This window comes from Neopelma chrysocephalum, unplaced genomic scaffold (genome assembly GCF_003984885.1).
Source record: "Neopelma chrysocephalum unplaced genomic scaffold, ASM398488v2 Primary Assembly neopelma1_97390, whole genome shotgun sequence".
NCBI classification, from domain to species: Eukaryota; Metazoa; Chordata; class Aves; order Passeriformes; family Pipridae; genus Neopelma; species Neopelma chrysocephalum.
In genome coordinates this window covers 3,097,340-3,115,765 of record NW_020926031.1, presented here as the reverse complement: position 1 = coordinate 3,115,765, position 18,426 = coordinate 3,097,340, and the positions used below count along the sequence as shown (strand labels likewise).

Here is an 18,426-nt window from a genome sequence, read left to right as displayed (position 1 = left end):
TGCTTTTACAAAATGTGGATGTAATTCATATATATATTTTTTTATATATATATTTAACTACCTTTAATATCTTTGTAATAGCAAGCTGTACATCTAACACAAAGATAAATATACCTAATTGTTGTTTCCTTTGTTTGGTGTGTTTTTTGAGCAGTTCAATGAAACCTTTATTACTAATGAAAAGAGCTCTCTCAAAATGCATAAGTAGATGTAGATCCTGAATATTTCGACTATACTTTTTTATTAATTTTAATCTCTAGAGCAGTACGGACCCAATAATTTTCAATTGTTTTAATTCAATTATTCAATCAGTGTGCAGGGGGTAAGGTATCAAATGTGGGGTAGGTAACATAATCTCATATTTTCTGTTAAAAGAAAAATGAAGTTAATTGAGAAGAGGCTAGGTAGAGAGGAAACTGGAAAAGGAAAGAGCCAAGGGCCGGAGAGGAAAAAGGCACATGGAGTGGGAGTCAGAATGGGAAGTCTGTGGTGGATGTACAGATTTGACAAGGAAATGCAGAGTGGCTGGAAAAAGCTATGAGGAATGGAAAGGATATATTTAATTAGCAGCTGCATTGTGGAAAGGCATCTGGGTTGGTTGAAGAAACTGAAAAGGGGCATGAAAAAAGAATTACAGGAAAGAGATATAAATGGAAGTTTGATGGACTGAAAAATAAATTAAATTCATCAGGCTAATGCTCTAAGCTGGCAACAAGAAATGGGTAAACTTTCAATTGCCCCAAATAACTGAGTTAACTCTGAATATGGCATGAGTAGAGCCTGGAGTTAACATTAGAAATCAGAGGGGAGAGATCAACAACTTTGTATAGGGAAGTAGTGAAGACAGGGAGCTAGAACAGATACAGATTATAAAAGCTCATTTTCCTAAGACTGATTGATCCCACATTGGCCTGCAACTCAGGATTGTGTCAGTGCTGTCAGCAAATATTTGTTAGCCCTGTAGCACAATATATTTCCTGCCTAGTGAACAAAACTTAAGAATCTTACAGGATTTGAAATAAGCAGTTTTTCTTTGAAGAAAAAGAAGTCTATGCATATACATAGGAAAATTGAATTAAGGTTAAAATTCAATCAACCACATTCTGGGATTTCTTAGATTGCATGTCTTTGATTTTGCAATCTCAGTAATGTTCTTCTGGACTGGTTTGTTTATAATAATCCTTTATGAATTATTCTCAACTGAGTTTCATAAAAACCAGGATTCTGCATTTTTCTTGTTTTATTCAGTCATGTGAAGCTTTATAAAGCAAAATACAACAAACCAACTTAACAGTATTTGACAAGCTAAAGATACTGTAAATAGCATAGAGGAAAACATGAATATAGCTACTGTGAAAAAGGAAATAATCCCTGTGAATATTTTTGAGGACTTTGTGATAGTGCAGAGATTGTCAGAGAACTGCAGGGGGCAATAAGTTTTTGTTCTGGTTTTGTTTACAACAGTGTGCTATTTAATATGTTAAAATTTTTCCCTGGGTTGTCAGATAGGAAGTTCCAAGTTTCTTTTCACTTTATGTGCCCCTAACTGAAAACGTGTTATTGTAGTTTGGATGGGAATGTATTATACTCTTTATTTACTATGGAATGTTTTTAATTATTAAAATTGTAATTGGAGCTTGGATGCATAACAATGTAGTGTTTTGTAAGAAAGTAACCATATATCTGTCATTTTAAACAGAGAATAGTTCCTTTTTATGTACAGCATGGTCTTGTTTACAAAGTAAATTTTAACAAGTAGCAAAAGTGCTTGTAATGTTAAGTAATTAATTACATAACTTGTAATGTTAAATCATTATCTGTTAAGTCAACAGATAATGTCTTTTAATATTTAATTTTTTTAAGTGCTAGTGCTTCAGCACTGGTCTTTTTCTTTCTCCTTCATCAAAACTACTTGGAATAAGTAGATTGCATGAAGAAAATGTGAAGATATTTTGTTATGCCATGTTATGAAATAGTTAATAGGATAAGTGCCTAGAATATCCTAGTATTAGCCTGATTTTTTAATTTTACTTTATTAATTTATTATTTACTGTTCAGAAATTTGATATCAATAAACCTATAACTAGAGTTAGAGACAAGTTTAAGATAAACATTCCAGTCTGGTATTTCTGATTAAAAGCACAGGACATGTCCAGTGGTAAAATGAAATGAGAATTTATGATTCTGGCTTCTATTACCTTCAAAAATTATTCATGCCCAGAATTATTAGAATAAATTCCACTGCATTATTTTGCATCACTACCATTACACATGATTTTGCCGGAGGGTATCGAGTCAATGGATAATGCTTGTAATACTGCTTTTTCAATCATGGTTTGTTATAATGTCATTTCAAAGAGTAATTTTTTCTCTCTTGATTTTTTTATCATCTTATTTGTAGCTGGATTAGGAACATATTAGTTTTTATTTTAAAGCAGTCATGGTGATGTGAATATTACTACAGAAAATACCAGTTAAAGAGAAAAATTTGGAGATAATGTATTGTCAGAGGGACTTCAGGTTATTTGCTACTGAAAATTGTTATGATACTATCAAATGGAAAATGCATAGCATCTACATAGTGTTGTGGAATATTATTATTGAACTTGATGACATACTTCACATTTCTAGTGCAATTAGTACTTCAGCATTCATGTTCTATAATTATTCTTATAATAAAATTGTTTGTGCTGTTGATAGTCTCATTCATAAACATAGCATAAATATTTAGTAAAATGTCTAATTACAAGCAAAGCAAAAATCACCATCAGCCAGTCTTAAAACCAAACCTCTCAAAAAAACCCAAATGAAAAAGATTGGGAAAAACAAGGAAGGAAGAACACCTGAAAGTTGTTAGTGATATTGTTTAGGAAAGTACTAGAAGACAGATGTCCGGTTATTATAGCAATCCACAAAATGTAAAAAATGTGTGTTGACCATAATGAAATTAAATACTGATGAGTAATTACTACACAGTTCCTTAGGGCTTGTTTCTGTCATGGTTTTTTCATCAAGCAATGTCTCGTGCTGAGAATGTTATGTGACTGAATAGTGATAACAATGAGGTGCTGTCCCTCTCAGGCTGGATAGCAGTATGAATATGGAGGACCATGGAGGAGTTTCATTTTTCCATATTACTTTCTGGCAGCATTCATACTACCCAAGAAAATAACTGAATACAATTATTTGAAAGCTCTTATATAATTATCTGGAAATTGCTTTAATTAGCCTTTTTTATCACCTCTCTTCCCTCCCCTCCTTCCCCATAAAACAATTTTTGCTCACTGTGAAAGTTACTGATTACAGTGATTCTTGTTAGCACTTCGTCTACCCTAATGAGTTCAGCTAGAGATTTCAGAGAAGTAGCCACTATTTTATGGATTGGTGTTATGTTGTATTCCCACACTTTCATTGGAGATTGAAGGCACTCAACCTCGTATCACTCACTGCACTGCAGGAATTTATGGGTCTTCCATAAGGCTTTCTCTACAGCTGCTTTACAAAATTCTGGTTCTGTAATGGGTGTAAAATTGCAAAGCTATTTGATACACTGAAGCTCAGAGGCAGATTTATGTTTTCCATCAAAGATGTACAACATTCATTCTTGTGAAGTTAACAGCAGCATAGAGGAGGAGGAAGAGAAAGTACATGGCTTCCTGATCAGTGTTTCCATAACATATTTTCATCTTGGTCATTACAAGTCAATAAAGAAGGAATGGAGCTGGTTGCAATGTTGAATATAGGCTGCAAGGCACAGCATGACAGACCTGAATGACAGATGGAAATCCTGGTGCATGGGCTGCACCCATTTATAGATGGATGGAGGTGGTGCAAATCCATCTGTTGAAAAGAAAGAGAAACATGGTCCCTGTGGCTTAACATTGATGTCACCAAATTCTGTTACTAATGTCAGTAATTTTTAAGTCTTGCCGGCAGCAAGATTTAGCTCCTTAACTAAGCTCCTCTTAGTTATTTTAGTAAAAATCTCTATGTATTACTGTGCATATTCCTTTTTGACATGCAGCATATAAATCACAGCACACTCTTATTTAGGGTGATGCTCAGTGACTGAAGTTCTACATGGTAAGCATAGAAAATAGCATGGAGCTAGGTGTTTAGGGAAGATTTTAAAGAAATATGCTTGGCAGAGGCTAGCCTTTCACTCACACCTCTTGTATTATTATAAATCATACTAACCAAGTAATGATGCCTGTCTTTAGGTTAGTAAACTCAAATATAGACAAAATGACATAAAAATGATCTCAGAAAGATGCTGCTTTTCTTTGAAATCGATTCCTCACTACTGTTATGGGGAGTTATCGTGCATTTTTCTCATAGGTTTCTTCAGACCTTGTGGCTTATACAGTTTAGAGCTAGTAGCTGCACCAGTTAATCCATAAGATCTTTCTGCAAGAAATCACTCCAGAAAGTGATTTCTTTTGATAATGAGGAAGGTGGGAATATTTTGCAAATAAGCAATTTTTGAACAGGAAGTGATTGAAACACTTTAAGTTTGCAACATCCTTCTTCACCCTCCCTTGTAGCTGTTCTTTTTTGCTGTATCACTTTGCAGACTAAACAAAAGCTAAAAAACAGTTTCATGCTTTTCACTCAATCTGCTGCAGGTTTTTATTAAGACCCAGATAAATTTGTCTAGGCTATTGCTTTTCCCCCACCTTCTCTTTTCACTGCTTTCTATTCTAGGTGCCCTTCCTTTTTTGCTTTTTGGTTGGCTGGTGGCTGGAGTAAATTTGTGTGGTTCTGTAAATTTTGGCTTGAGTAAAATGTTCTGACTCATTATATTAGAGATTTGAGTCTGAATTTACATCTACCTGAAAAAAAAATCAATTCAGAAATCTCTGAACTAAAATTCCACTGAAAATTTCACTGTATTTTCTTTAGTTTTACCTCCCTATCTTGTCATATGTGTTGCATTTATTCTCCCAGTGAAAGTGCTGAACTGCAGAAGCTCATCAGCATGTTCAGTATTGTAAGAAGTATTCGCATAGGAGGCACCATTAGAAGGTCATGTCAAGTTAATAATTCAGTAACTCCTCCATGCTGGTTTGGTTTTAGTCTTTTTCTAGCTGTTACTGCCATTCTCCATTTTGTCCTCTCTCCTCCTTTTTTTTTTTTTTTTACTTATTTTTAGCAAACATTACTAGCATGTCCATATGTATGAGTCCACAATAGACCTAATTGAATTTGATGGGCATCAAGGATATATACAACTCAAAGTGTTTATTTTAGAGCTTGTAATAACTTAATTGTCAATAAATAGAATCTTCAATTAGTTGTGCCATGGAGTGAATTTGGATAATTTTTCATCCATCAGTCTGTATAATCTGATTGCTTCTCTTATGATTGACCTTTCTGAGAGAAGATGTAAGATTTCTGAAACAGAACATATGTTCTCCCTGTCTGTATTGTCTTCTCTTGGGCTTTGACAATGGTCCTTGTACTTGTCACATCCAAGGATTCCTAGACATCTGCATTCAGCACATTCCGTGGTTGGCCTTGGAACTCCAGTTTTTGTTTGAAAACTATGCTTTCCTTGCCAGAGGTTGACTTTTTTTGTGACCTCAGTGTTTTCAAGTTTTCTTTTGATTGTGACCTAATGGAGATATTCAGGCTAGTGAGGCAGAACAGGCTTCCCAGGTGGAAAGCAGCAGTGAATTTGCATGATATCATAAGGCTTGTTTGCTAAGGTTCACCAGAAATTCATGCAGCTCAAAGTAGTCAAATGAAAAAGCCTGTAGCATTGGGAATCTTTAATTTTGCACTGAGACCTTACTTTTCTCCTCACTGAATTTGTGTGCTGTCAGTCACAGGAACTTTTAACGCTCAAAAATAGGAAGCAACTGAAATTGTATAGGTATAAACCACTGGTGAGTGCCTACACACTTTTAGCTTTTCAAAATTTGAACAGTTGATGTAACAACATATTTTTTGCTTTCTGATCTCTTTGTTCTTTCTTTCTTTTCTTACCTTTCAGGCAGATCTCATTTCTGTTTTTAAAGAATTTCATAGTACAAGCCCCAAATTTTCAATTTTTCTTGCAAATTTGATCATACAGTAAATGAAAATGTGACTACTTTAAGCTTTCAAATGTCTGTTTATTTCTTTTTGCCTCAGTATTTTGTGGGTTAGAAGAAGTTGCTTAGGGCTATTGTCACATATTACATTTAATAACCATATATTAGGAAACAATTTTATGTACTACAGCTACTTGTTTAGAAAAATTTCAACAATGGTTGTTATAGCATTCATAGAAATTCTCCCATAAAAGTGGTGGTTGTTTGCACCTATTCTAACTCGTTGGTTTTATTTCTGTATATGGTTATTTCTAACATTTTCACAGATGAGAATTAATTTAATGCCATACCCATTTATTGTCAGAATCTTGCACTGGACTCAATAAAATATGACCATTGAGTACAGAAGATAGCTGCAGTCAATTTAAGGATTGCAGGAAATGTTACAACAACAAGACTTCAGTGTATTGTTTTGTGGATGTGTGATTATGCAGACATTTTTGATGCAATGATCAGACAATCTCAAGAGTTGAATACTTTTGGCATGTTATGCAGGAGTTTAGGTCAATATAAACTGAAAGTCACAAAATAATGAAACATATACCTACATTGCAAGGTATACATTACAAAAGGTTGCTTTAGTAAACATAGCAGCTTCCTAAAAGTTTCTGCAGTACTGGTGTGACCTGTGTGCCATGGTGGTGTATCAACACTTGTTCTAGCAAAAGTGGCCCAGGGACAGAGACCAGAGAGGATAACACTCGGATCAGGTAAACATACAGGAACATTCCTGTTGCTAATCATATGGAAAATACTTGTTATTTGATGGATTACTTATGTTTCTGCCTTCACAATTCTTTCTGTAATCTCATTTTATTAATTTAATTAACAGATATTTTTTCAAGGATACAAATGCTATTTGGGCAAGTGGGATTAGAGAAAAAGGGAGTGTGCACAATTTAATAGCTTTGTACTATTAATCTAATAAACCATCATGGTACTTTCAATCTAATAAGCCATCATACTGCATTCTATCAGTTGTGGGTCTGGTGTTATGGTGCACTGCTTCACTGAATGCCATGGCCTTTCATATCTAAAGAAGGGCTTTTGCATCTTGTAAGCTATTGCAAGGAATCTAAGCAGCAGCATCTCTTCATTAGTCCCAATTACCTTTAATTAAAAATCTTCAATTGACTTGGCATAAGTGATGACTGGTGAATATGTCACTAAAGTGACAAATACATGTGTAAGAAATTTAAGGTGCACTGTAGTATTTTTTACCATGGCTGATTAAGCAAGTCCTGTAATTATCATCACTCATCTACAACTCACTTTACCCACAAAACTTATTTTTAGAATGGACTTTGTCCAAGCACAATGGACAGTTAAGTTCCAAGCTTGCAAATGACAGTCTGTCCTCTTCTTTTCTGTTGCTCATTTATCATTGTCATGCTTACAGCCTCTGTAATAATTTCAAACATGTAAAGTAATGGGGGTTTAGACTGCTTGGTATTTGTCATTCAGTATACTGGAAGAACTACAAAGTTAAATATGATCATATTGCCATTATATCTTCATTTTAATGATTTTAAAAAGAAAAGGAAATATTAAGGTAATTAAACTGATGTGAATAGGTGTCACATGTGAAACAACATAAAAATCAGTAAGAGAAGGCAAAAAAATTAAATTATAAAATCCCTAAACACCCTGTGTAAGAATTTGCCATTTTAAAGTATGCGACATAATCCTGGAAACAAAGACAATGTTAGAATAAATGTGTATGTTAATGACATCCCAGATGCTTGTCTAGAAGCAAAGTTGTATCAAAGGTTTTTGTAAATTGTTAACAAGATACTGTTGGCAATATTCTTTGTGCCCTCCCCACCTCCCTCCCCCAATTTATTTGATGTAATAGTATGTCAGAAGGAGTCCAGACAGTCCTTAATGATTATGGCCCTTCAGGGTCTTTTGCAAAAGGAGGGGGTGTGCCTCCTACACAATGTCATAGTTTTCCAAAGGATAATGAAATCCACTAAAGTATGACTGCATTCTTTCTGAATTACAGCTGTAAAGCAAGTAAAAATCTGAACTAAGAAAAGAGTAGGAAAAGAGGGGGTATGAAAAGAAATGATTTGGTCTTTAAAAGGGCACAATTTGGCTGTGACTTATTAAAGAACAAATGTTCAAATAGTGTATAAAGCAGAACTTTGTCAGTAATCCGTAAGGAAACTTCATACTTAATTATTGTTTCTCAGCTAATACCAAGGATTATAAGGATTTAGAGAAAGAACTTAGTCAAATTTCCACCACATATCTCATCTTCAGAACAATGGATTGCACATATGCACACATTGTACATACCAACCTGGAGTACTTCACTCTCCAGCAGATTCTGCTGGTTCAGAACCATCAAATCCCATTTCATCAAGGATACTGTATGGTAGTAGCTTTTATTTTGAGGTATTTGCATTCAAACCAATTTTTTAAGTTCATCTCAAGGTGGGACAAATAGTAATGAAATGCTACAGTGACAGGCTGGAAGTTATTTATAGTATTATTCAAGTAAAATAGATTACTTAGTTTGGTATTTGCAACATACTGTTATTACCAAGTCATTTGGTAATAAACAGTAGGATATCAGTCTACTTGTAATTCAGTTAAATGTGTGCTTTTCAAGAAGGCTGTGCTGTTGGCCATTGCTGATTTATATAACTAAAACTAGAATTCTACTTTATTAAGTAATGGTTTTGTTTTGCTGGCTTCATCGTATTAAAATGTGATACGAAACCAAGTGACAATAGCAGTATAATAGCTGTTTGAACTTTGGCCATGAGAGTTAGGACATCATAAACTGGTGTCTTCTGTGTCTCACTCTCTGCTTCCCTTTCATCAAAAGTATTATTGATCGTTAATGCCAAAATGAAAAATAAGAGGTAGCAATTCATATAAGAAAACATTTGGATGGCAGCTGTTCTACATTAGGTGTAGTTAATGGTCATGTTTGCAACCACAAATGTAATATTTACATCCATTGAAATAACAGAATTGATTAAATGGGATAAGAGAAGAGTGATACCAGCTGCTCCAGAGCATTGCTTTTTGTAAATTTGATTGATGTTGATGGGGCATGTTTTGGATCTGGAGAATATTAGTAAGAAGATGAAAAAGAATCACAACTAGGCAAGCAGTTCATTACTTTTCTTGAGCAAAAAGAAAAGAAAAATCAAGAAAGAACAGTAGTGAATGCAATAATCATATTTGCATCACTGTATAAGCTCTGCGAGACCCCTGGTGGCCTAGTGGTTAGCGTGCAGGACTTTCACTGCTGCGACCACGGGTTCAAATCCCGGTCTCCTGGCCTGATGGAGGTCGTTAGCCCTGTGTGGCCATCCATCTATGAGAAGGACACTCTAAACAAACCTACGTCCTGAGGACCTCACTGCCATTGTCCAAGCTTGCTTGGCCCCGGCAGATGAACCTTAGGATTAAAGGGTGGGCTCAGTTCAGCGCAGGCTGTGCCTCACCTAAAAAATCCATTGCGCAGGCTGGAAAGGTAAAAGACCTTTCCCCAAATCTTCGTTCGCGAAGATGGGCCATTATTATAAGCTCTGCATAGATTGACATAGAAGGAAAATCATAGGTTTTGATTAACGTTAATAACACATCACTAAAGCAGTTTGCAGATATCAGCTAGAGATTCACTTAGAAACACGGCTTGTAGCTACTGAGAATGGTATTGAGCATCAGATACTTTGTATTAAAAATTTTCCCTGTCAAGTAAATGAAATGAGTTTAGCTTGGAGGAAAACATAAAGGGATAGAACAAAAGAAATGGAATACAATTTGGGGTCCCACAGATATGAGGAGCTTTCATTAGAGTGTCTATAACATCTATCTATGAGTGTAAGATTTTTTTTTGTTGTTTTACTTTTTTTTTTTCAGTACTGTAGCTGTATGATTGTCCTCTTGTTCTTAGTTGTAACAAAAGAGAAAGAAAAAAAATCCCTAAAATCCTGTCCTCCCAGGAGATATTTGAGGAACAAAATATCCCCAGTACTGTTATCCAACTGGCAGTTATCAATGTCTTCTCTCCTTTTATTTTATTCTGTTCAATATCTTATTTTCTGTCATTTTTTCTGCTCTTTACTATATGGAAAATGTATCAGTTTTCTCCTGGTCAGTGCTATTTGTAGGTTCCTTTTATTCCAGAATCTGACATGTGAAAAACTTCTTAGGAAAAATGAATATCATTTGTCTATGATTTATAAGCAATCTTTGCTATTGCAGACACAACATTGATCTGCACTTCACAGTTGTGGATCTCTGGTGCCAGAAGTTGTTCCACTTCTATGGGCCTGCTCTGATCTAGTTTTTGACTCCTTTTCCTGACCTATTCCCATGGGTGTGCTGGACAGCATAGCCCTCCTGGAGGCACTGCTTGGCAGCAGAGAAAGCAGAGGTGCTGGAACATGTGTTCCTATACTTTACAGCAGTCAGAGATTTTCCTGACTCAAAAGTTTTTTTTAGTGGGTTCTCTAGACAGCATATCCTCTTTCACAGTAGAAAGCAAATCTAGAATATTATGAAGCTTAACCCTGAAGTTTTTATGACACTGGAGTTTGAGATTGTTCAGAGCTGAACACTGGTTGAGACTTAATATTAAGTATTCTGTTTCAATAGAAATGAATTCTTTCTTGCTTCAAAACTCCTCTAAATTGTGAGGTTCCACTGTTTTACTATTCACCTATCTTAGCAGATGTTTTAATTATTATTGTACTTTAGTGATGAAAGGAAGGCATAAGGCTGTGTAATTTACTATACCAGTCATTGTAGGGAAGGTAGGCTTGTGATTGTTCCTGTGTAAAAATACTATCCTGTGTTATCAGAAGTACAGATACAAAAAACCAAAACTGGATTTTCCTGTAAAACATTCATTAGGAGTGTTTGTGTAAAAAAAAAATTATGCTTTTAATGCTTGGCTATACGTATTTAGTGTAACCATCAAATCAGCTTGAATGCACTTATAGAGAACATTACTATATTAATTTAAAAAAACATTAATGATTTTATGAAGAAAGTCAATCTATTTACTCTCATGGAAGGGAAATGAAGGTTGGATTTGAGTTCTAGTCCTGATACTTGTTCACAGAGTCTTGAAAAACTAAATCAAAACAAAGTTCTAAACTAGTCATTATAACTGAAAACATCAAGCAGCATTAAAATTCTTTTTTAACTTGCTTTCACATTTCAGGGTCAGCACACTGATGAAGACTGTATTCTGCAGAGAATACAATGGGTAGAGCTGTCAAAAATTAACTCCTTTTCAACAGCAAAAAACATCAATTGAAATTTCTGTCTAACACCCTTATTGACTTCCTTTTTAATTTTTTTCACAGCGGATCTTTCTCAAAGCTGGAAGTGAGGAAGAAATCTTTGCACATCTTGGCTTGGATTATGTTGAACCATGGGAAAGGAATGCTTAAAATGATTTGCCACAGTACATTCATCAATTGACAGCAATGGTCTTTCTGCCCACGTCTCAGTGTAATTTCAATATATAATACAATATGTGTTTCTATGATAACTAAAAAATTTAAATATATTACAAGTCATTTGCACATGCTAATGTTCCTAGAAGAGCTCGAGCTTTTCAGAATCTTTTCCAGTCTTTCCTGTGTTAGTTTTTGAAGTTTCGATGTGGAAATGATAAGATAGAGCTTGTTTTGGGGGAAAATTTGGAACTAGTGAGATTTTTGCTTCTAACAGGAATTTAACATTCCTGTGAACAATACTTGCTTTTTAAATAGTCAGCTGTGACAATACCTAAATAATTCAAAACATTTGAGCTGAGTCAAGAAATTACTGAAAGGTATGCTTATCATTAACTGAATTTCTTAAGTATTTTACTGAATCCATATATAAAACTGCTACAGTATATAAGGCTTAATGACCTAGGCAGGACCTACTTTACAGTCTCAGCAACTTGAGGCTTCAGCTGTAATATTTTTCCACATAAGGCTGTAAACAAGTTGATAATTCAGTGACAGTTAAAAAAACATTACGAAGAAAGGGATTTTGAAAGGAAAAGTACTCAGTAGTAAGCTTCAATTGTGCAGAAAAATACTATAAATTTGGACTACTGATCTGGACTAAAGATGATTCAGGTTATGTGGTGTAATGGTCCTCAATCAGGAATTTGAATCATAACCTGCATGAAAACAACTGTTTCAACTGTCAGGCTGGTGATCCTCAAAGATGAAAGCTTTTCATTGTCTGTGCTCAATTTAGATAGCTGGAAATTTATTTATTAGTAGATATATATGCATTGGAATGGAAGTTTACCTGAGCTGTTGGCTATTGGCTGCTCTAGAAAGGTATACCCTCTTTTTAGTCAGAAGTTCACCTGGGATGTGAAATAAAAATAATCTTATGAGGTATTTTGGTTTCAGAAAATGTCCAGGTAGCTTTTGTGACTGTAATGATAATGAAGAATTTGTAATACAGTTAGCATTTACTGCTTTAGGACATGAAGCTGTTCACTGACCAGTCATTTGTCATTTGTAGAATAAAGGTGATTAAAAACACCAAAAATGGTCAAATTATTTTCTTTCTTGAAAGTCTGAACTTTTTTTTCCTCAGTTGAGGCTGACTACACCTCTTGAAATGATGGGGAAAGAACAGCAGTGACAGGGCTGTGCACAACAATTATTGCTTAGAGTAAAGGCTTCCCGTATTCAAACAATATTTGATACTCAGAAAAAGTATACTGAATTTGTTTACTCATTCCTTTCAACTGGGGAATGGAATTTTAGAAGACTGCATCATAAACTATTCTAAAACCTCAGACAGGGATGTAGAAAAATGTGATAATGGCAGGAATTTTCTTTTTGCCTGTGTCAATAAAACCATTCTATTTAAGTGCAGTTTTGCTAACTGAGCTGAAAATACAATACTACTTTCTAAATTGCTCTAACTGTAAAGCACTGGCATTGCTTCCTGCATTATGGTGCTGATGTGTGAAGTATCTTCTCTGTGTTTTGCATCAGGGTGCTGACACTTAAGTGGCAGTGGCCTTTTTTAGTCCTAGTGCAAGAGAACAAAAGCCTTATCTGAATATTCTTTCTATTTGGCCAACATTTATCAGAAATTATACATTCCGGTTGTACTGTTTCTGCATACTTCAAGCCACAGAGGAAATATGAAACATTCTGAATTCCACATAAATTCCACATGTTGTCTGCCTATTACATCACTTAAAATTATGCGATGTATAAGGGAGAAGATACCAACACAACTTATGGCAGCTCCTTCAAGATTGAAAGAAAACAGTGTATCCCTTTATTCTTTTATTTCCCTCAATTTTTCTGAGCTTTAGTTAGAATACATCTTGCAGCTTACTCACTGAATTAACTATTAAAGAATTCTATGAAACTGTTAAATGAGGGGTTGGGTTAAACAGAAGAACAGAGTAAATGACCAGGATGGTTTGACCATGAAGAAGATAGTTTCTGTTCTGAACACCTTCACTGAAGAAGCTGGTACCCCAGCTGGTCAGTATTATAGGTACCATATGCAGGATCATCCTTGATAGCACCAGCCAAACTCATCATGCATGGACTGGCAGAACCAGAAAAGCAGAAACTCCATTTTTAGTGAATAAACTCTGAATCATAACATGATGCTTCTTGCATCAATTAAATCTAGTCCTGCAGTTCTGAACAGTCTCAGCCCTGTAATCATTTCAGTGGTTCTTGATGGTTCTAGTCAGCTGAGACTGTAATTAAGAAAGATAAAAGTCATATAGGAGAGCTGGGATGAAACAGGTTAAAGGAAATAAAACCTTTGTCAGCTGAGCATATCTGAATCCATCAGCTAGTGAAAACTCCCTACAGTGTGATGGAACTGTTGGAGTCAATGGTAACAATACTTCTGAACTCATGAAGGACAGGTGAGGCCTCAGGGCCTGAAAAAGGGCAAACACTTGTAACAAGAACAGACCAGTATTTGTAATAGGAGGAAGGGAAGAGAGAACTTTAGTTCAGTGCACTTAATATCTCCTAAATTGCTAGGATGATTAATAGACTATATTTTTAAAGCACCTAGGGGAAAATAAAGTGATAGGTTATTGGTAACTTGTTAATCAGAAACAAATCATATCAAACTAATTCAGTTATAAAGTCCCTGGAGGCTGTTTTTTTAAACTGTCTGTCCCTCCTCCCCTGCTTTATGCCAAGGCAATTTGGCAAGGCAAGTGGAGAAGGATCATTGGTTTTATAAGCATCTACAGACTAACACTCTAAAAACTTTCAGTAACTCCATCTCTGGGAAAAAAGGTAAAAGTTAAAAAGAAAGCCACCGTTGTTTCTTTTTGTTGTTCATGGTTTATGGTAATTTATAATTTGTCAAATAATCTCTTAAGGCAAAAGCAATAAGATATATTTAGATTGGTGGGTAGTAATAAAGTTAATGTCTAAAGGACTAATATACTGAAGGAAGAGCTAATTCTATCTACACAGCTTTACAAAATTGGAAATCCAAGCAACCTAAGTACTCAGTACTGCTGAAGCCACATGGACTTTCTGCAAAGTACTGGAAATCTGAGAACTGTTGCTACTATACATAAACAAGCTCCAGAATGTTAAAAAAAACCCACCAAGCCCAAAGATCTGTATGCCTCGTAATCCCTAAATGAAATATGTTTTCTATAGTTTATGGGCAGAATTATTTGGCTTTCTTAGGTGAGACCATTTTTTTTCCTTAATATGAAATGCATTCTTTCACTTTTTGAACAACTATTTCTTTCTATTATACAGTTCTCTTTGGAAACTGCGGTTAAAATAACCAAGTTCTTGGTCTGAAAGGTTAATTGAAGCCACATAAACAAATGGAGACACAGAGCTCTGAAAACCTTCCTCCTTAAGAGAAGAACCAAGCTCTCTTTACCCCTGCTGTGTGGGTGCACTAAGTGTCTTTTATTTTAATCAGGATGCATCAGATGTAACTTGGTTTAGCTGATGACACTCCTTAGGAAAAACGGTCTATTGACACACATGGTTGGAGTTCCCTTTTTAGTAATTAATTTATTTAGGATGAATAGTCTGGTGCTTGTTTAAAGCTTCTTTTGTATGATTTGTGGTATTATACATTAGGTCTGTCAAATTCTAGCTTCGGATTTGGTCCATTTATTTTTAACTAAAAATTTAGATCTTTGAATGAGGAAATGAAGTATCTTCAGGTGTACTATATCTCTGCCATAATTTTACTGTACATGTTTTGCCTCACATCATGCTTAGGCGTCTACAAGAGGATTGCTCTAGAAGTGCCTGCTCTTGATATTTAGATTCCCAAATTAGTCTACATCTATCATTTATTTCACATTTCCATTTCACTCCACCATTTCAGCTCTTCTTTCCTGTATTTGACATTACAGAGATTTTCACCTAGAATGTCAGCCTGAGCATTAAACATTAAAAACATAAACCTCACAAACTATTTGTCAACTTCTGTTTGACCCTCATCTCCCTGGTCTTTGCATTTTTTGGTTTGCATGATGTGCTGGTTTGGACTGGGGTGGAGTAAGTTTTCTTCACAGTGGCTGTTATGGGGCTGTGTGGATTTGTGCTGAACACAGCACTGATAATATGGAGGTTTTGCTATTGCTGAGCAGGGCACACACAGAGCTGAGGCCTTTTCGTGCTGCCACGTCGATGAGGAGGTTGGAGGTGCGTGGGAGGTTGAGAGGAGACACAGCTGAGACAGATGACCCCAACTGACCAAAAGGATATTCTAGAGCACATGGCATCATGCTCAGAATATAAAGTGGGGGGAAGAAGGAGGAAGGGATGACATTTGGACTGATGGTGTTTGTGTTCTCAAGTCACCATTACACATGGTCGGGCCCTGCTCTCCTGGAGATGGTTGAACACCTGTCTGCCCATGGGAAGCAGTGAAATTAATCCCTTGCTTTGCTTTGCCTCTGTGTATGGCTTTTGCTTTTCTATTAAACTCTCTTTATCTCAAACCATGAGTTTTCCAGCTTTTACCCTTCCGTTTCTCTCCCTGCTCCTGCTGGTGGGGAGATGAGTGAGTGGCCGTGTGGGGCTTGGCTGCTGGCTGGGGTTAAACCACAACACATTTCCTTGTTTGAAGGTTACGTGGAATGTGGTGAAATTGTATGTTGTGCCACTCTGACCTAAGATCCTCTGCTAAAGCCAATCAGAAGTATCGGTTCACACAATGTCAAATGATAACTGGAAAAGGCTCCATGAATGCTGTTCAGACCCCTTCAGAATACTTAATTAAAAATATGTATTTAATGACTTCTTCAATAAATGTGTATTATAGGCAACCCATAAAATCCAACCTATTTTTCAGCTAATGCCTCCAAACAAATAGCATTCTCAAATACTATTGATAATACAGACAATCCGTATGAGTTGCATTGGTGGGGGATACTGAACTACATATCCCACAAGCTCAGGTGCCTTGTTATATCACTTGGCTGATGAGAATCAATCATACCTGCAGCTAGTGGCTGACCGTGGGGAGAGAGATCATGGGAAGGGTAAGTACAAAGGCTCCTAGTTTGCTGTGTTTTAGTAAGTAAACACACTTGTTTAAAAAACAAGCTACTTCTTTTTATTACTATTGTTGAAGGCATTTGATTCTAGTTCCTTTGTGACTGTGCAGCAAAAAATAATGCTACGTGGTATATTTCTTTTTGTGTTTCATTCTCTCCAAAATCAAAATGCTAATTCAAAGGGATTTTTGGAAATGACAAATCTTCCCAGATCCTTTGTCACAATTTGAAGTTATAAGGTAACAACATTTGCATTGAAACCAACTCAGAAGCATTTTTATTTAATAAAGAAATCTTTTCTAACAGGGTTAGCATTGTTTCATGTATTTGTTTATGTACATAAACATAGTATGTCCAAATTATCCTAAGTTTTCTGTTAGCTTCAGTGTCTTTTTCCTCTCAGAAAGCTGTGCATTAAGATATAATAGAAAATAGAAAGAAAGGTCTCAATTTTTAAAGAATAAGTGATTTTTCTGCTGGGGTTGTATAGTTTACATTCCAGAAGTTGGTGGTTGCAACACTGGGGGGAAAAAATAGTAAATAATAAAAACCTTATCCCAGCACTTTGAAAATAAAATCGTAATCTTTGTATATTTCTAAACACTAAAAGAGAGATAATTTGAAATTGTCTTCGTAACTGGGTACATATAGCTTCAAATATGGAGCTTGATGAGGTTATTTAATTGTGTGACTAGGTAGGAGTGTTTCTGCAGTTGGAAACTATTGCTGATGATACAAGTCTGAAAGTGTTCAATTTTCAGTAGCCTAAGGAAAGGTTGAAAGACCATTTGGGCCTGTGGCTTTCATAACTGTACTCTATGAATCCCATACTTTAGCATACAGTGGCTAGGAAATTTTGCTTTTGCACTCCCCTGACACTCAAAAGATCAAAGAGGCAATGTTGAGAGGATAGCTAGGATCTACTGCTTCCAGTGATCCTGAAGTCCTTTGGTTCTGCTTTAAATTATTTTATGATATATGAATTTGGGTTCAATGTTTTAAACTAAACTAAGGTATCAGAGACATAATTTTCTGCCTTTTGGCCTTTTGCAGTATGCTTTTAAATGTGTTAAAATCTGCTAGAAAGTATATTTTGTGTTGGCGTTATGTGAGTGGGAAGTGGTTGTTTTGGAAACCCTTACAGACAAGTTGCAGGGCTGTAGCTGTTGCAGGGCTCTTGACAAATGATGGATGATTTAATTTGAATCCTTCATGATACTAGCACTAAAAAAGATGCCAAATACCACAAGTGTCAGTATCTTTTCGGGCAAGACATCATAATTACAGAAGGAATATGTATATTTTTCTCCCATTAAGTCTCACCTCTTGCCCCCCATTAGATCTGACTTTATGAGGGGAAGAGGACATGTATCTGAAGAACTCCACTGTAAATCTCAGAACAAGTGCTCTCCTCCTCCCTGTTGGAGGACTCACAACCCCTTTCTTTGCCTGTTCACCAGCCATTCCCTTTGGCCACATATGACCAGAAGTGGGGATACTGAACATCTTTAAGCAAATTTCTGTCAGTTGCAAATAAAGGGGCCTAGTAAATATTTAAAAAAATGTGCTGCAAGCCTCACTGGTACCTGTGTGTACACAGGGAAAGGTTTTCAAAAGCACTCAAGTGAGAAAGAAACTGTGGATCAGTGGGACCCTCCACTATGAAATTTTGTGACAGATGGCTTCTAAGACAGTCTACACTGGATGACAAATGACTTTTCATTAAAGCTTGCAAACCACACAAAAAATGCCTCCAAGAAACATTTGAACTGAAGTTTAATGATCATACAAAATTAGTAGCAAATCAAGAGT

At 35.7% G+C, this 18,426-nt stretch overlaps 1 protein-coding gene across 2 annotated transcripts in view; it reads left to right on the top strand.

The window, feature by feature from the left end:
* Nucleotides 1–12,600, top strand: part of DNTT (DNA nucleotidylexotransferase) — an 87,586-nt gene extending 74,986 nt beyond the window's left edge. Inside the window, exon 10 of one of the 2 annotated variants that reach the window (XM_027672088.1) lies at nucleotides 11,432–12,600. In XM_027672088.1, coding sequence (XP_027527889.1) covers nucleotides 11,432–11,518 — 87 coding nt within the window. In that variant the 3' untranslated portion in view covers nucleotides 11,519–12,600. The remainder of the gene's footprint in view (nucleotides 1–11,431) is intronic. The other variant, XM_027672087.1, reaches the window with a different exon arrangement.
* The last annotated feature ends 5,826 nt before the right edge of the window (nucleotides 12,601–18,426 follow it).